We start from the raw sequence: 20,137 nt of genomic DNA, 5'->3' as shown, positions 1-20,137 counted from the left end.
TTATAAAAGACAAAATAAGACAAAGACGTTACATTAAATACTCAACTCAGGTCAAGTTTTATCAGTTATTTGAGTTTTGAAAATGGGTTTTGAGTGCCCAATCTGTCTGTCTCAATTGTTGTGACACTTCACTTGTCTGGCCTGCTGCCAGTGTCCACCGAGTCCAGAGGGGCAGATTGAATCGCAGCTCTGTCAGTCTGCCCTAGTGCAACTGTGTCAGCGTGAGTGTGAATGAATGAATGACTGATTGTCATCTTGAGTCTTGCTAAGTTGCTGTATAAATGAGGGCCATTTACCATGAACAATTTGTTCTTTCATTACTTTTTAAATTATTATGCATTACAGCAAAGTCATGTGATGTGCAATCTCTGATGGACATATTAAATTACTTCTTTTTTTTTTTCTACATACTCATACCTGAGTTCATGAGAAGATAAATAGGACTGCTTGTGAGCATTGACTTATTTATTCACTTTCAGCAGACTGGCTGTTCTGGTGACAAATCTGTATTTAAGTTGTAAATTGACATTTTAATTTACAACTTAAATTAAATAAAACTGTCTGAATAGAAGGTAACTATATAAGAATATGTTGATACAAACATACTATCCGACAAATTCCTTTTAATACAGTATAAATATATTTGCATCTAAACTCTTATTAAAGGTGAGAAAATGGCTACACTCACCAGGGAAAAAATTATTTTATTGTTTTTGTAATTACAATAAAACATTATTTCAGGGACCACATATAATCCTCTGTATAATGTACTTTAAAAAATCAATTTATAAATAATCACTGAAGTTATATTTTGTCAGTTTTAATTCTTTCCATTCTTTTAATTATTCAGTCACAGTGATGTTTGTTTCACTCGAGTACTCCTGTTTGAGAGTTTTTGTCATAATGTTTACTGTAGTGTGGGTGGGGCCACAGTAATATACACTCATACAAAAACCTGATGGATAAAAATGGATAATATGGTAAATGGTTAGACAAGTCACATTGAAATATAGAACAAATATATATATATATTATATATATATATATATATATATATATATATATATATATATCTATATATATATATATATATTATAATATATATATATAGATATATATAAAGATATAAACATTTTATCAAGCTGACTTAAGTTCATATTTCAAACACTGGGATTCTGTGGTTTTAAAGTTTAGTTTTATGTTAACTCTTAATCAATAGGGGTTACCAGAAAATAATAATGTGAGTGTGTTTCAGTTACTGTCATTTTAAAATATTTGACATTTTGCTTGGTTTACTGCCTCTTTTTCTAGGGTTTCAGGTTTTTGTTCAAGCAGTAAGTGGAGATGTAGCACTGTGATGCTTTCGACTACTGGGGTAAAGGGACTGAAGTCACTGTATCTTCAGGTAAGTCACTTTTAAATTAAATATCCCCTAATGCTGTTTCTTAAGTTCTTTATTTTTATTTTTTTCAAATGAGACTGCTTACTGATAGAGTTTTGTTGGTTTAATTTGCTAAAATCTATACTGATAGAAAGTTAAAAAGAAATTAAAGTGTCATTAATTAGTACAAGTTCTTATTATATTAGGTATTTTTATAATTACCTAGGTATTTTTATAATTACCACACAAACCCAAAATGAGCATTGGGTTTGTGTGGAATACATAGGAATCAGTCACATAATCTATTCAAGCAATGTTTTTTGCAGTAGAAGAACTGCAAACCTATGCTTTGACAATTAAAATCACGTGTTATTTTTCTCCTAATGACACTGGACATTTTCTGAAAAGAAAAAAATCAATTTAATTAACCTTAAAAAGTATATATACAGAGAATATATAATAATGATTTTTGTTAATAGAAAATTATTATATTTTTATTATAAAAATTTGTATGATATATTTTGCAATTGCAATTTGTAATATGTATTGACCAAGTAACACTATCCTTCCATCTATCCGCCTTGATATGTTAAAAATAACACTTAAAAACTTACCATATTGAAAAATACAGGAGAGGGGTATGTATTTTATTTTAGATTTTTAGTATTAGTTTTTTTTAGGAGCAGCTTTTGTTATTTGGATAACGATATGTAATATTTAGTTATGAATGATGAATGATAAATGATGTTTTGAAAATTAAGGCTGAAGACGAAAATCACGGAAAGTTTTTATGTTGTTGCACTATCTCTGACAAAGTGACAAGATAAGCTGTTGAAATTGTTGCTTACTTTCAGATAATCTGAAATACCTATTTTCTTCATGGTGGGGATTTTTTTTTTCTTAAAATATACCAGCAACTTACATGGTGTGGTGATCTTATCAATATTGTCACCAAGTCAAAAAAACAAAACATGTCAGGTTAATGTAGTGTATTGTAGTTTATTTTGAGAATATTCATTGTGTTCATCATAAGAATTTGACTGTTTAAAAAAATATTACATGAAAGATTTAGCAATTGGAAATCCAAAGGTGATGCATGACCTTGTTCTTTGTTGCACTTCAAACATTCACGGTAAAGATAAAGTTAAAAAGAAATGTCTGAAAAAGTTTCTACCTTTCAGCGTCTGTGAATATGACAAAAACATTTTTATGTTTTAGTGATGTTTAATTGTCAAACAAATTCAATGAAATGTTACAGAGTAGAATTATGGCCACTGAAAAAAAAAGAATATTGAGAATTCTGATTTTAATCTCAGAATTTTGAGATTAAAGTTTGAATTCTTTTTTTCTTTTTTTTTTCCATTGGTCATAATCCTCTCCCTTATGTTGTTTTACATCTTAATAATTAAATTAAATTTCAACAGTTCATTCACATTAAAAAAAAAGAAACGTATCAAAAGACCCAATTATTTCATCACCAGACAAATTCTTGATTTAAAAGGTAAACACTTTGACATAATCTGATCAACTCAAACTTAAAATAGTTGTTTCAAAAATGCAGGGGTAGATATTATGTTTTTCTCCAAAAAGATGTAAATTTTGGTACCTTAAATATAAACCTGTGTAGAGTGTTTGAATAATTATTTGCAGCTAAATTATAGCATTTAAGATTTGTTATTGTAATATGTATTTTTATTTCTGTACGTTGAAAATGTGAACTTCAACATTTCTCTTATTTTACAGTGATAACACCTAAAGCCCCAACTCTGTTTTCACTGACTCCATGTGGTCCTGGGAGTGGAGATAATATCACTCTTGGCTGTCTGGCCCAGAGCTTCTATCCAAAAAATGTCACATTCCAGTGGACCAGATCCGATAACACTCCAGAGAATTCCCACCAGTATGTTTTTCCTCAACAAGACAACAATTTCACTGGAGTCAGTGTGATCACTGTGCCAAGTTCAAAGGCTTTGTCCTACACTTGTTCTCTCACTCATCCAACAGGAAAGAAATCTGTGTCAGTGGAATGTAAGTAATCCTTCCATTTCATTACATGTTATCTTTCATTTCCTCAAAGGCATTTTCTCAGACAGGAAAAATTGAAAACGTCTTAATCTTTTGTTTGTCGTTCTCTTCTTGTGCTTAGTTGCTTTCTCTCCTCCCAGTGTAACATTGCTCTCAGAGTCAGATGGAGACAAACAGGTCTTGGTCTGTTCCGTTGAAAACTTTGCCCCCAAACAAGTGTCAATCAGTTGGAAGAAAAACAACAACAATGTGGATAATGTCAAAAGTTTTGATCCCTATAAAAATGGAGATACTTATTCTGCTGCCAGCATCTTAAAAGTCAACAAAGTAGAATGGGACAGTAAGGCTGTTTACACCTGTGAGGTGACTCACGCAGGAACAAAATACACAAAAAAGACCTCAAAAGGTACTGAATACTGCGTTTATTATCAATTACTTGAAAGTAAACTAAAAATACAGTGTCTCTAATTTCAAAATAATTAAGTATTTTATATTATTTTACCATAGTTATCAATAAAAAAAAATCTCAATGCCTAAACACATTGTCTTTCTTTCCCCTTTCTCATTTAGCGACTTTTACAGTGACACTGAACCCTCCGAGTCCTAAAGTGATGTTTGTCAATAAACAAGCAGAGCTAAAATGTGTCATTACTGGACTGGATGGTGCTGTTGTGACAAATACTAAAATTCAGTGGTACATCGATGGACAGCAAGTGGCCAATAATATTAGCGAAAGTAATGATGCACAAAGTAAAACTAGTACATTAATTCGAAACTTTGATGACTGGAACAAAGTTCAAAAAGTGATGTGTGCTGCCACGAGAGAAGACTTGGCACCAGTTACTGAGAGTCTTAATGTCAACAGAGGTATGTCATCTGAATTTAATGGATTATCTTTTGAGAGTAATAAATGTGCAAACTTAAAATATATGTTTGGCATAAAAATTATAATCTTAATTTCTGTTTTTCAATTTGAAGTATGCATTTTCCAAATAAATTGTACATTTCTTTTAGGTAAGGCAACGCCCAGCGTTGAAGTCCTCAAGCTTTCAGATAACACAAAGGAAGTCACTCTGGCGTGTCTAGTCACCAGTCCAGTACTGCAAGATTACTACATCGCCTGGTTAGAAGCTTCTGGAAGTAATCCTGGACCATACAATGACGGCCTGTACTTGCCCCCACAGAAGATCAACAATGTCTACCTGGTTTCAAGCTTTTACACTATCAGCAAGGCTAACTGGAGCACAAAGAAGTACAGCTGCAATGTTTGGCCTGCTTTAAGTGATGAAAAAATGAAACCTCATGAGGTGTCGAGTTTCTCGGGTAACTCATGTGAATATTAAGATCAGATTAAGCATGCTGTTTTGTTCCTGCATGTTGTTTGTTCTTGTTTTTTTTTTTAATTTTATGTTGTAAAACTATGTGCTCTATAATGTCATTGCTCCTGCACCTATGTTTCTTTGTCGTCCTATGAGTTTTAAATTGTCTTCGTCGTATTGTGAACAGCTTGATGAGTATGCTGTCTCGTCCAAATAAATGTTGCATGGAGACTTTTGGTCTGTTTGTGAATGAATGAACACAAGTGAAACAAATGAAAATGAATTCTCAATCCATCTGAACGACTTGTTTTCTAACAAGCTTTTTGCTTAGTAGTGCTCAATCACTGAAATCTGATATTTCAAAAATATTTTATCTAGAAATACAAAACTTATCTAATCACCCACAATTTTGTTTCCTCTTTTTTAAATTTTTCCTCAGACTCAAATGTGAAAATTGCCCTAAATTGCATAGATAATCTCTCTGAAGAAGATGACTTCAACGGCCTGTGGTCCACAACCTCTTCCTTCGTCTTCCTCTTCATCTTCTCTCTCACCTATAACATGATTTTCATTCTTGTTCAGGTAAACATGAAGAGGTTTTCTCTGCATTTACTTAATTATGAATAAAATGGATCCACACTCACTAGTGAGCCTTAAGAATAATGAATCTAACTCAAAATTTTGTTATAAGTACAATAAGAACCTGTTTGATAACTGCAGTAATCTTGAGAATAAATTTTCTAATTCATTAATTTTTGTCTCTTTTTGTTTTCAGATGAAGAAATAATAAAGGTTCAAATGTGCAAAACAGAAATTAATGACTGCTGAATATCTACAAGAGTTTTTCAGTATTTCATGTACTTTTTATAATGTATGAAATGTTTGAAAACTTTCAATTTTCTGGCTGCTTTTTAGAAAATCCCTATTATTACTGATACAGAGAAATAAGCCATAATTTTGTTTTCAATGTATAGCATGTGTTTTCATGATCTTGAGAATAAATATTTTGAAATTGTTCTCGGTGCTACTTCATTCTGCAATGAGATTGTAATTATGTTAACAAAGCTTAAAGTTGTTTTTGTTTTCACTCAAAAACAACTTTTTTTCTCACATGAGTGCATCCCTTTGTCTCCTGTGCTTATGCTGTCAGTTAAAGGTTTGTGTCTCAGGGGTTTTGTAAATAAAATTCTTAGACAGACGTTTGAATGTCTTTCTGTACCTCTGGGACCTCAGCTTAAACTTTGTTGAAACTGTCAAAATTAAACTTCCTGGAAAGAACATCTGTCAACTGTGGTATATTTGCATTTTTTCCATTCTGCTAATGGAGGGTGACTTTTTTGAAAATGAAAGAAAAAATGTTTTATCATTAAAGTAAATTAGAAAATTATTCAGAGGAAATGTAAAGCTGCAGCAAAATAATCTGAAACTGTTGAGGAAAGTTACTGGCAGTAATTTGAGATTAGAACAACAACAAAAAATATGCTTAATCATCAATACTTGCCCCACAGGGCGAAATAAGACCATGCATATTCTGCTCATAGATGTTTGGTATAACAACTTAAAAGTTTCTCTTGAAACATATGTTGTGTGGTTTGACCTTGAATCTGTTGGTCATACTCTGTGCAGTCAACAAAAACTCCTTAAAAATGAAGGATTGAGCTTTGTACTTGCTTATTAACCTTAAATAACAAAGAAGAATATAGCATTTGATACCAAGAGCAGTAAATGTGGGACATTCAGTAGAAAAAAGAAAAAAAAATACCATTCATAGCAAATGTCCAGAAAAGAAAATACAACATTCTTTTCTGAAGTCAAGTTATGTATAGTAAGTTACTAGAACAAACAATGCCTTCAATGTTAGAGTCACAGACATAAAAAGACAGAAATATAAATGTTTCTTATTTGTCGTGTAGTTCTTGGGGCAGCCAGCTGCTTCAAAATATATCTTCTCTCTGCTATTTGACCAGTGCATGTGAATGTTTTTATTTCCTACATGCTTCCTATTTGTTACTATCTAAATCAGGACTGCCTTAGTCCAGTCCAGTCCTCAAGGGATGCTGTCCTGCAACTTTTAAATGACTTTTAATTTTTTTTTCATAAATAGTTTCATAATAAAATGTATTTTTGTATTATAATGATAACAATAAAATAACTATACTGCTAAACTCAAAACTAGTACATTTTGATGTGCATGTTTGTTCACATTACAATTTAAATCTGACTGCCATTACATGCAGAATGCTGTGTTTGTTGAAGACTTTATGTTTTTGATGTTGTTGGTCATGTTCTGAACAATAACACTAAAACCCCATCAGACAAAAAAAAAAAAAAAAGCAGGGACCTAATGATGTAAATAACACACCAGACAGTAGCATTTTGTATTTGTTGTGATGTATTTGTTCTTTTCAACCCTGGTGTCCGTTCTAAGAAATAGTTAGTATTGATATCGGATAAAGAAACAGAGTTGAATCAATACCGAGTAGTAAAAAGAATATTTGAAAGAAAATTTAGAAGATGTTTTTTAGTCAATCCAAAGCATCTGTCTTCATGTACTATATATCATTCAGAAAATGTCACTGTTGTTAACATAAAACAAAAAGAGACATATGATAATGCAGATTTGTGGGTGATTCAAAGAAAAACTAAAACCAAATTAATATCTAATATGAAAAATACAAAAATCCTATAATTACATTTATTTTCAGTATATTTTATTGTTTCTGTGTCAACACAAATAGATAAAACTGAGTAAAATCAAAAATAGAATTGGAATTTTGCAAATGTCAATATATGTTTTATGTTTCATGGTATTCTGTAGAAAGCTACTTCTTGCACCCCCTGAGACCACATCTGCTGAAGTGAAACTTTGTAGAAACTATTACAGCTATAAATACATTTCCCTGAAGCAGCATTCACATCTGCCAGTATCAGAATGTCCCCAAGCACAAAATGATTCACATAGAAAGCAAAGTTCATACAAACCCAACACCAACAACTTCTCCTGTGATCCCATCTGTATTACACATTCAACAAAATGTCTTCACATTTTTAAATTTTTAAAGGTGACTGTATAACAATATAGTTTTAGTCATACTTGGTGCTGCTTTCTATGTTCTTCAGCTAACTACTCCAATTACTTTTAGTTTTGAGTTTAACAGTATAGTTATTTTATTTTATAGCTGTCAATGATAACAGCATAGGGAGTGCTCCTCTGAGCTCAAGACTGCAGCACGTCCGAAAAAATAACTTACTTTGCTTATGCCGAAGCTAACTCTGAGTTCACTCCACAGTCAAGTAGAAATATTCATTGCAAATTTCACACGTGAGGAAAATATTTGAAATCCCTTAAAAAAATTCATATAACATTTGAGACGTTTGAAACTCATAGTTTCTTCCTTGGCATGTACAGAAGCACAAAATGTCTCTTAAATTGTGTATTTAAATGATTGTTGATTCATTATTTCAAGAGATGTACAATGTTCTACAGAAACATTAACAAAAACCTGTTATCCAGATAATTGTTGGAAAAGCAAAAAGGAAATAACACAGACTGTGAAATTGTAAAATAAATAAATAAATAAATAAATAAATAAATACAAAAAAGTGCCCACAACATCCTGAAATTTTGATACAGCTCACACAAGTAGTCTGTTAAGAGTTTATCAGTCAAGAAGAAATCAAGACTCAACAATATACACCACATGTCAAATATTGTGTTTTCAATTGGGCCTATTATTTTAAGATGCAAATAATAGGCCATGCTGTCAGCAGTGAATGTTCCTCTAAATAATGCTAAACTCCAAATTAAAGTTATGCATTTTCCTCAGATAATGTATTTCAACCTTAGAATCTAGGCTTTCAGTATAAGCTTGATGACCTTTGAGGTCATTGTCAATTAAAGAATAATGTTCACATGGCAGACTGTGGAAGCATGTTACATGAGCGCCCTCTGTTGGTAATTTTGGCTCAGATGTACTTTTGGTTTTTCTTCTTCAGGTGATTGATGAGAGCGGATTTGGGAACCGCTCTGATCAGGAGCAGATTCAGGAGTTTGTTGTGAGTGTTTAATTTATTGTCCTTTTTTATTGCATTGTCTGCCCAAAGTTTATTGTTGTTGTTATTGGGGTTTTTTTCTGTCCTTGGAAACTGTTTGCTGTGTTTTGAGCTTTATGTGTTTTGACTTTTGACTAGAAAAGTGACACCAGATCCAGCTGTGCTTTGTGGGCTCCTTAAAATGATTGCTCTTCTTTTTCCCAATTTGAAAAGTATGGGTGCCTAACTTTATAACGCTTTTGTTTGGTTTGATTGGTTGATTTAGATTTTAAAAAAAATAAAAAATAAATAAGTCTTTCTGAGGTAGACTCCATGGGAACAATAAATGGAAACAAAAAATGTACAAAATTATTTAACTCCTTTTGTAGTTACCAATATGTTTCCTGTATGTGAAGGGGAGATAAGGTCTAAAACAAAATATTTGCTTGTGCTGACATCTGCAGGTCTCTCTGTGCAGATCATTATAAAAATACTGTGCATGATGACAGAAAACGCTTCAAAACAGTGACTTTATTCTCATTCAATCTGGGATTGATTCACACATTCAGACTGGGGCATGTTTGTTTCTGGGATAGAAAACATGTCTCATATATCAACAATACAAAAATAAAAAAGGTCAAATATGCAACTATAAATGTGCTTTTGTTAAGTATAAACTAAAAAAAAAAAAAAAAAAAACAGGCCATCTAAGCAACTCCATGTACAACAATATAATGTCACAAAGTAAAATTATAACAATTCTAAGCAGCTTCATAGGGTTTTACATATGAATGGTTATTGTTTCCTGCAATAACAAAAATTATAAGATTTTTAAAGGTCGTATTTCAAAGCACTCTGTATCACCTCCAAAGGTGAAAAAATATCAAACTTGTATATGAAACAAACAAACAAAAGATTACTTGCAAAAGACTTACAGTCAAAAAACATAACCTGGAATATAAACAGGTGTGATAATTAAATATAAAACAAAACAATAAAACTCCCCTGGCACTTTGTCAAAAGATGAATAAAATACTCAAAAAATTATATTTAACTAAAAATAATAATGCCAGTAAAAAATTGTCAAAAGTAGGCAGGCTTTTTGCATGAGCAGGAAGCAGTGTGTGTATATGGCAGCTACCACAGTGTGAAACAGCAATACAAAATCTTCTTTTTGTGAACCTTTTCTGTGGAGTTCATTTCAATTGTACTAAGTCTTGCCCACTTCCTCCCTCTTTTCCTTAGATCATCGGCCACTCCATGTCAGATCCTGATCATATTTTCCTGACTTTTTGATTTCACTTTTGCGTTTCTATGATTTCATGTCTGTATAGCACTAGTTAATTTTGATATAGATTATTACTATGTTTCTACATTTTCATGAAGATTCATATTCATGCAGGTTGTCATGGACATTTATTCCCACAAAGTCCCCCAGAAATGACAAATACATAAAATCTATTATTGATAATGGAAACTTATAATAATTTCAGACGCAAAAACTATTTGACAAAGTCAAGGTTATTAGTATTATTAATTATTATTATTATTATTATTATTATTATTATTATTATTGAAATCTGAAAATAATTTAATGAAATAAGATACAAACAATATATTTTGTTCCTTTGTATAAACAGAAAATATTGGCAATCAGTATCCCAGCCAATATTTTTGAACGGATATGCACAAAAACCTCTGAATTCAAATAATTGTTCAAATTGAAATATCTAACAAATACATGTGAAGAGAATTTTAGAAAGTTTATATTCAGAACATTTAAAGAATGTTCAAGAAAGATGAGTGCAAACATTTAAAAAAGTAAATCTTGAAACGCTGTCTTTTGAAATATGTGTTGTGACATTTCAGTGCTACATGACAGTGGTATTTGTCTTTTTGATGATCATTGTTAGAAATATCCATCCATCCACAGTAATACTTGTCCATAGAGTGTATGAGTGCGCACACCCTCATACCTAAGGAGAAATTAGAGCAACCAATAACCTTTTCTGTCATGGTTTTGCTACGGTGAGAGGCAGCCTGAGTAGAGGAAGCGGATGGGTGAGCTTCCTCTACTCAGGATGCCTCTCACCGTCAGCCTGATCTGCAGATTCAATTAAAAAACAAATTGAATCTGCATATCATTGGGAATAAATATTTGAAAAGACAAAAGAGAAAATAAAGTGTTTTTTATTTAATGAATTTCACATAATTTATGTGACATTCTTCAAGTGATGTAGGGCATTTCAGAGAAAAATTTCATAGCCCAGTTTTTGTTCTTTGGGAGGTATGAGCAAATGACAAAAAAATTATTTCTATTTTATCAAGGGAACATTGCAGTATATCATGTCCAGGTTCTTGAATGGCCACAGGTCACTGTGGGAGACTACCCACAGTGACAAACATCAGTACAAAAACCTGTTTAGAACAAATAATTTTTTATATTAAAAATGAAAATTCTGATATAAAAAAAAGAAAATATTATTAAACTTCTGTGAATGTATAACACATCTAAACCTATATTAACAGTAAATATCTTAACCAACAGGGTGGGACAACTTGTCACACGTAGAGTAGCATTAAATATTCACAAACTTCTCAAATCTGGTAAAAGTCTTGCAGCTTAAATCTATATATCTACTGACAAATGTAAAAAAAAAAAAATAACATAGATTTCATCAAATCATTCATAGGTCTGCTTAATATTTCTGTAAGGTTGGATCTGTAAACTATTAAGGCTCAAATCAACAGTCAGAGCATTACAGTCAGTAAGTGAGGTGGGGTTTTTGAACAGGACTGTGTCACAGTGTATTATAGCGGCCACAGTGATGAGCTCTGTGACAAAAACCTCCCTCCACTCAAAAAGCGGCGTAAAAACCAGGCTGTTACAGTTTCTTCCAACAACAAAAATATATGACTACAGTTTTGATGGAGTGATAATTTGTTCTCTCTTTTTTGTTCTTTGCTCTTCTGTCAGTTTTTAATTCATGTTTCCAACATGGAAAAAGAAAATAAGGTGAATTTACAACAGCCAGTGTGAAGGAAGAGTTTTTGTTTTGTTCTGTGTCACAGTGTACTATGACACTGATATGCTCTGTGACATTAACAGAGAAAATTACTATATCATTGCATAAATAATACACTGGTACAAAACTCATACCACCCATGCTCAGCATGAACTGAGCAGGCAAAAGTTTTTGTATGAGTATAACTCACTGTGTATTATAGCGGCTACCACAGTGGGAAATACCAATACAAAATCCTCTGCACAAATAGTTTGTGAAAAATGAAAGATGATCAGTTAGTTAATATGAGTGGATGGAAAGAAATAACAATATAGATTTGTTACAACTTATGTTGAACAACACTTTTGAATAAAGAAGAAGTTTGAAATGATAAATAGCACAGCATAAAAAAGTACAATCGTGCAATAAAAAGTTTCGTGAAGTTTCATGATGACAATATATATTATCAATCCATCCATTGTTATAACGCAAATATAAAATGCACGAGTAAGACACCTTAGTAAAAAAGTTTGATTTTCAATAAACTATTTCAAGTTAACTACGGTTTTATTATGGTGCATAACTACTGAATGTGTAAACAGGAGCAGTCGAAAGGTTTTTGTATGGTCTCATGTCACTGTGTGGGCTAGCAGCCACAGTGATAAACGGCAATACAAAAACCCATATCAGGCCAAAGCGTTCAAAAAGTGCCAATCTGTCTATTTCATAAATACAAGCACACTGTAGATAATTATTCCAAATGAGAATTTATAAAATGAATCTGTCAAACATTTCAAAGTTTTCTTTTTTATTACCAAGACTTTGCTCTACAGGCAGCTTTAAAAGGCAGCAGAATAAAGCGATAAATAAAAGTCCCTCATTGAAAAAGAGTTGAAATAGGTCTAATTTTTCTTAGCTGATTCTATTTAGCTCAGAGATCTGCAGCTTGAAATTGTACTTATTGTCAAACTACTCACTCAGATCCCGTTCCAAATGGACAATAAGTTTGTTTCTCATTATTATTATTATTATTATTTTAAATTCCTTTATTTAACCAGGTAAACCCCTTTGAGATCTGGATCTCATTTTCAAGACGTACCTGAGCAGAAGTCTGCAATACACAGCAACCTGGTTCCAAAATAAAACCAATTTATACATATGCACAAGTGTAAAACAATAGAAAACAATTTAAAAGCAGTGACATTGATTCAGAGAATTTTGTTGCCTGTTTTTAAGAACTGCTCGAAATAAATCCAATGAAATCATTTCCGACATCTTGAGCCAACACTTCTGACTTCTGAAAGAACAATTGTAATATTCTCTTTCTTTGATATTGAATGTGTACATATGTTTGCATTTGTGGTTGACAACCAACTTTCTTCTCAATAGTTATGTAAAATACAAGAAACTTTCTTCACCACAACAGGGTCAACAGAGTCCAAAACTGACGCTGTTAACTGAAAGCCAAAGTACAAAGTATTGAATCAGGCCACAGTGTATTTTTCAGCTGCTGTTTGGAAATAAATCAAATTAATTTAAGACAACTTGTTAAGACAGCACAGACAGCAATGTATGGTAGATGATGTAAGTGAAATTTTAAATCATGTTTTTATAAATATCTTAAATGTCATTTTTGCTTTAGATAGCAAAAATCTGTGTGGTTTTACAGTTGTAATAAAATGCAATATTTCATGGCTTTATGTCATGAAATAAGTCTGAACTTTAGTGAGAGGTGAGGTTGCTATAGTTGGTTTAACAATCTGTGGTAACCTGAACACACTATGCAGGAAGCAAACCTGATAATACAACTATAGCAAAATAACAGCTTGATTTAACATATCAAAGGTCAGGTACAACTAGTGATATACAAATTCATTTTGATTAAATTTTATCATATTTTACACTCAAATAAACAATAGTTTCTGTGTACATGTGTTCTGAACAATAAACCTCTCAATTTTTCTTCATATTAAAGCATATCAAACACTTTATTGTTGAACAAAAGTTAGACTTTAGAACTGAATTATGAAATAAGGACAAAAATCTTAGTCTTAGGTTGGGTCAGAAGTTCATAACAGAAGAAAATGGGATGTTAGAAAAGAAGAAGTTCAGAGAGAGGTTTTTGTTCAGTATTGAGCTACAGTGCATACAGTGGAACCCACAGTGAAACATCCTATAGCAAAAACCTAATGTACGCCAAAAATTATATTATGTATTTTAAACAATAAGCTTATTTTCTGTACAGTATTGGCAAATTTTAATAAAAGACTTCTGATCAAGTGAAATTTAGCCGTGTTCTGATTTGATCACTGGATTGAACTGAAATAAAATTAAAATGGAATTGAATTGGATGGAATAGATCTGAAACAATGTCAATAAAGCTGGATTATACACATCAAAAATCCTCTACTAAACGTCTCTATTTATAATTCAGTATATAATATGTTTCATTTGAGCTTCAGATTCATCGTATTCATCAAATTAGCGCACAACAGCTTTTTTCTCCAGTTTCATTAAGTGAATTTATTCGTAAGCCATTGGATGAGCATTAGCATCCATAAATGAATCATTATTGAGAAAGAGTAAACGGAAAAAATATTAGATATCAAAACTTGCATGGGTAGCATGCATCATGGTACCAATGTTTAGCATAACAAAAAAAAGGAACAATTTCCATAAACAAAATCTTACAATTTGACACAGCTGATCAAATGATCAATTAAGTAGTTTAACAAATCTATTAGCTCATAAAATTAACCATGCTTGGTCTCACTTTTTATTTTTTCAATAGGTCTCAGCAAAATTTTAAAACGGTAACAGCCAAGCTTTGGCATAATATGTAAAGATTATATCTTTTGCAAAATTTTTCTGTGTGATGAGGTTTTTGAAAAATGTGTCAGGGTAGTAAAACTGACAATATCAAATATTTCATAAAAGAGATAATAGATTGCTTTTATATTCTGTGAATATTCATTCAGACAGTCCAAACAAAAAAACTAGACAATACAAACATGTCTTTTTAAATACAATGTACATCTCTATAAACTTTATTCTAGCTACAGCAAAGATAAGATTATACTCCATTACTTGTAGCTCTTTGTAATGTTTGTCTGACATTTCTTTTGAATAATAAACATTTTGTCCATGCTTTACAATCGGACGTCCTTTTCAAATTACTGTATCCAGTGTACAGGGGGATGTTTTTGTCTGGGGTTGTGTCACAGTGCAGTATAACAGCCACAGTGATGTCCTCTATGACAAAAACCTCCTAGCAAACAAAAACAAGAGAAAATGACACTGTCACTTTACAAATCATGTTTAGTTTATTCGAGCTATGAGAGTTACATTTCTATTAAAGGTAGAAATTGCTCATTGTTTGTAACATTTTCTTCTCATATACAATATTATTTCAAAAGGATTACTTTATTTTTGTTATAATATTTGTTTTATTACTATTCATTACTATGCCTAAATGTAAACACCATCATTTAAAAGAACCATGTACTGTCAATATAAGTCAGAGTGAAAGGGAGGAGTTTTTGCATAGGATCATTTTACTGTGTACTATGGCAACCACAGTGATTTACTCTGTGACGAAAACCTCCTATCTAAAGAAGAAAACATATTACACAACCAATAATTTCTATGTTTCAAACTACATATGTTGAGGCATTTTATGCCTCAGTCCATGCATGAAAACTATCATTGAAGGAAAGCTTTGCGTGTTTCTTCCAGTTTTCACTTTGTAAGAATGTTTCTGAAAATATTTGGAAATATATTGAGAAAAAGTCAAATCACTATATAAACCAATAAACTGAAATCAATTTGTGTCATAAGTCTGGTTAAAGAAGTGGGAAAAGGATCATATAATAACATTCAGGAGTATATTTTTGTACAGTGTTTGACCACAGTGTGTACATTAGTAGTGGATCATAAAACATAAACTTTTCATAAGAAATAAATACTATATTGGGTTCAATTTAATCAGCTCTTTGACAGATATTTTTTTTTTTTTACTAAATCTGGTGTCTGATCTAAATTTGAATTACATTAACTAATATGGGCTCTTTTGATTAGCACTTTTCTTGGTTATGTAAAGATGAAATGGAAATAAGATTTAAATTATTTATAAATTAATAAATATATATTCCCAAAAAACTGCCTTTGCACAATTAAAAAAAGGCTGTTTGATTTTTATTTTATTTTTTTAATGAAATGAAATAAATAAATACATACTGTTTTATCACTGTAAGGCTGTGTCTAATTAAGTTTGAAAAGTACTAAATTAAGAATCCATTTTCATCAAAATTTCCCCAAAGTTTCCCGACTCAAAATACGACCAGTTCACTGAAGGAGGCAAACGTTTTCGTATGAGTATAAATCATTGTGATAATGGCGGCTACCACTGTGTGAAACACCAATACAAAATCATTTTCTTAAATTTTGTGGTTCACAGTTAGCTGCAATTTGTGAAAAATAGATTCCGATCCACTTCATATGGAATAATACAATTTGGGTAGTTTAAATTACATGTTGCCTGAAAAAAAATCTTCTTTTCTGTTTTGTACGAAATGATTTTTGAAACATAAAATATTAAATTCAAATGTGAGGCGAACTTATATATTGTGTTAGTTATTCAGGCCAAGTCAATCGTCTCCGTCAGTTGAGTAGTTCATTAAAGTTGGCAATATTTTTTAATTTGTAAATATCAAACAATTACAAATTAATAATGTAATAAAGTCCAGTTTAAATGTTAAGTAACTCATGTGTACATCATGGACCTGTGGTTAACATCCTTACAGTGGGTTATTTATGTAACACTGCAGGAAATGTTTCACCACAACAGGTGCTTCCACATTTCAGTGAGAAACAGAAGCTCCAAACTAAAATTTAAAGCGCTCTGACAGTAACACACCATGTCACTGAGGCAAGAAAGTAAATTCATATGTATAAAACTGCAATAAAATTAAAAGCTTTGTCAGGTTATCAGTCTCCTAACAGGAAAAATCATAAATTCAAAACACATTTCATTAAAGCATTCTTTTTATGTAAAATGTTTTCTCCTAATTAATGTCTAATATTAAGGTAGAACAACACAGCATCAATGACACAGGCCAGAGGCGTTAAGTCTTAAAGACTTAAAGCCAAGCTTTCACCTCACATAGCTCAGTTTCCCTAGACTAGTGGCAGCAGCCATTAGCAAACACCTGGTGGAATAGCAAGTCTGCTCAACTCATCATGCAAACTACTTTTCAGTCCAGCGCTCCTGAGAGTGCTGTAGACAACTTAATGGAGAAAAGTTTTTTCTGATGACGAGCAGATAATGGTTTCAGTGTCATCTGCTGAAACTGTCAGAAGATGATGGTCCAAATTCAAGACGTTACATTAATAAGTCAAATTTTTCCCATTTCATGTTTGATAAGTACAGGATTTTATAACAAATGAAGGTGACATAGTTATTTGATTGTGTGATAATATGTCACAATGTGTCTGAAAAATGAAAAATACCTGCCATTTAAAGAACTCAACTTCAAGTCCAGGTCAATAATAATAGCTTCCTGTTTTTTGTGTGTGTGAGGACCAACTGTGCTTCCATTTCACAACATCTTGTACCACAAGATCAGTTTACCACTATGAACAGAAAAGCTGTGAGTTCTGCTAAAGACACTTATCAACTGACTTGGAGATGTAAAACAAGGTCCAAAATAAAATTAAAGTTTGCAGAGCATCATACTAGAAGGTGAAAAAGAAGGTGCATTGTGCTATCTCAACATTGGGTTTCTCGGGTAAAAAAACTGCAGAGTGCACAGACTAAAAGGTTGGCAATAAGAACAGGCAAACAGGAAGTGAGCAGCTGGTGGGATAATTTTATGCAATCCAAACCACAGGAAACAAATGTCTCTGGGGAGATGTTGGTAGTATGGTTTGGTAGTAAATAGCATGGATCAAAATGCCTTCCAAAACACAGAATAATTGTGAACTGGTTCATCAAGGACTGAATTTAGTTCACAATTAGGACAGGTACCTGGTAAACAGTGGATGTGAATTCATTCTGCTGTGACATGTTTGTGAAATGAATTTTGAATGACTTGTGAAGGGTCTACATACACAACACTACAGACTAAACATTAACAAATCAACTGAAAAGTTAAAAATTGTCGTTGCCCAAGCAGATTTGACTCATTAAGATATAAATATGGATTTTTTTTTTCCATAGTGAAATTTCAAGTGGAGTAAAAATTGGAACAAAAACAATGTACTAAAATATTTTTTTGCCCATTTTATAAAATGTGTTTTATGCAAAAAAAAAACCTCAATCATGTCAACTACTGCTTTTGTTTTTCCAACAGATCCACATTAACCTCTCTGAATCACACTGGACATACTAACAGGTTGGTTACTAACATATTTCTATCAAGGAGACAAAGCAGTTGGTCAAATGAAAAACCTTCATCTTGGTGAGTTAAGAACTAATGGAAAATCCATCTGCCAGCAAAACAGTTTGTGACCACTGGACTCTTATATGTTCAAGTCAAGACCTGTGAAAGGTGCTGGTTCATTACCAAGTGATTTTTTATTTTTAATACTTTACTTTCAACAAAGTCTCATCCTCAAGGCCTGGTGCCCTGCTTGATATAGTTCTTCCCATGGTTCAACTCACCTGAATCAAATGACAGTTCAATAGCAGGCCTCTGCAGTTCTTCCACTTGCTGAGAAGGCATTGGATCATTTGAATCAGCTGTTTTCTTCTTGCACAGTATTTTGTAAGTGAGCCAGAAACTTTCATTTTGGTCTCATATGACCGTTGCACATTCTTCCACATGTTTGTTGTTCTCCGTGGATTATAAACTCCAAGCTTCAAATTCCAAGCAAGATTCTTATTGTTTCTTTTAACCATAAGTTGCTTCCTGCCTCTTCTCAGAGTTTTATAGAGTGCATCACTCATTGTTGTTCACAAATTAATGTTTTGATTTGGTCTTAGGTTGCTGGCCATGTCTTGGTAGATTTTCTGTTGGTTTTTTGGTTGAAGGAATGGAAAGTTGTGTGAGATATTCCAGTCTTTGGATTGCTTTTACATTCTGCAGAACTTTCTCCCTAATATGTCTGTTGAGTATCTTGGTCTTCAGATTGCTGTTCGTTCACCAATGTTCTCAAATAAACCTTTCAGGCCTTCGCACAACATCTGGATTTATACCAGTGTTAGATTACACACAACTGTACTGCATTTAGTAACTAGTGCACTGGATTTAATGAGGATGTATCTGATAAAAGGTACTGAATACATGCTCGATTCACTTCAGATTAGTCTTTGTGAAAAAAAAAAGTATTATAACCCTAGATTCTGGTTCAGTTGTCCTTAAGGTGAATGACAATGTTTGCAAAGCATTATAAATGTAAGGGACATGTGGAATTTCAAAGAAGGGGTTTGACTTTTTCATTATAAATGACTTTTCATACGAAGTTTCTTGGCACAGAGAACTGGACAAATTAAAGCTGACAAAAAGATCAGGCAAACAGGAAGTGGGCCAGAGCTGTTGAATAACTGGCATCATTTTATGTCACCCAGACCTCAGGAAATAAATGTCTCCAGGGAGATGACAGTAAATACTACAGAGTGAAATGCCCATTAACATTTATTCTTTTCTTGATTCACATGAACTGTTGTATTTGTATTAGAAACAGACTGCAATGTAGCACTGTGACGGCTACTTCGACTACTGGGGGAAAGGAACACAAGTCACAGTGACTTCTGGTAAGTTTGAACCTCATATCTGCTAAACTGATAAGATTTAATATTTATTTCTTAATTAATTGTTTATCCTGGTTAGTAGTTTTATTTACTGTGAAAACCAATGTACGTCTATCAAAACCAAAAACTGTGGAAAATAGTGAGGTACTGGTGACAAAATATAAATTTTTAGATGACAGGATATTTTTGCACTAAAGTGTCATAGTAATTTGTCACCCTGCCACTACTTTGACTACTGGGGAAAAGGAACCACAGTTACCGTCACTTCAGGTAAAATACAAAGCTTCTGATCGACATACTTTCATTTAATTATTTTCTCTTTTTGTCTTATTTTCAGCCTGAAATGTATCTGTAACATCTACAAAAACCATTTTCTCTAAATTGAATGTGCTTTTAACTACGACATTATTTTCATTCCTAAAAGAAAGGCACAAAGGTTTGTATGAAAACTGATTAAAATGAACAGTTTTTCTCTAACATTAAATATTGTAATTATTAAGTAGTTCAGTCGAATATGTTTTGAATCCCAGTGGCAGTGGAAAACTCCTGGTGTTTTTGTAAGTTGGGTCTGTTAAGTTATCATACTGTGACAACGCTTTTGACTACTGGGGGAAAGGAACTACGG

The 20,137-nt window shown here is 32.3% G+C and overlaps 1 protein-coding gene across 1 annotated transcript in view; it reads left to right on the top strand.

Annotated features, from left to right (window-relative positions):
* Window positions 1-20,137, top strand: part of ighd (immunoglobulin heavy constant delta) — a 94,175-nt gene that overhangs the window by 59,332 nt on the left and 14,706 nt on the right. The window contains exon 3 of the mRNA XM_055035266.1: window positions 19,469-19,515. Coding sequence (XP_054891241.1) covers window positions 19,469-19,515 — 47 coding nt within the window. The remainder of the gene's footprint in view (window positions 1-19,468; window positions 19,516-20,137) is intronic.

The sequence above is a fragment of the Poeciliopsis prolifica genome, unplaced genomic scaffold, assembly GCF_027474105.1.
Source record: "Poeciliopsis prolifica strain line A6 unplaced genomic scaffold, Auburn_PproV2 SCAFFOLD010, whole genome shotgun sequence".
NCBI classification, from domain to species: Eukaryota; Metazoa; Chordata; class Actinopteri; order Cyprinodontiformes; family Poeciliidae; genus Poeciliopsis; species Poeciliopsis prolifica.
Note: the sequence above shows the minus strand (reverse complement) of the source record. Positions and strands in the feature narration are given on the sequence as shown.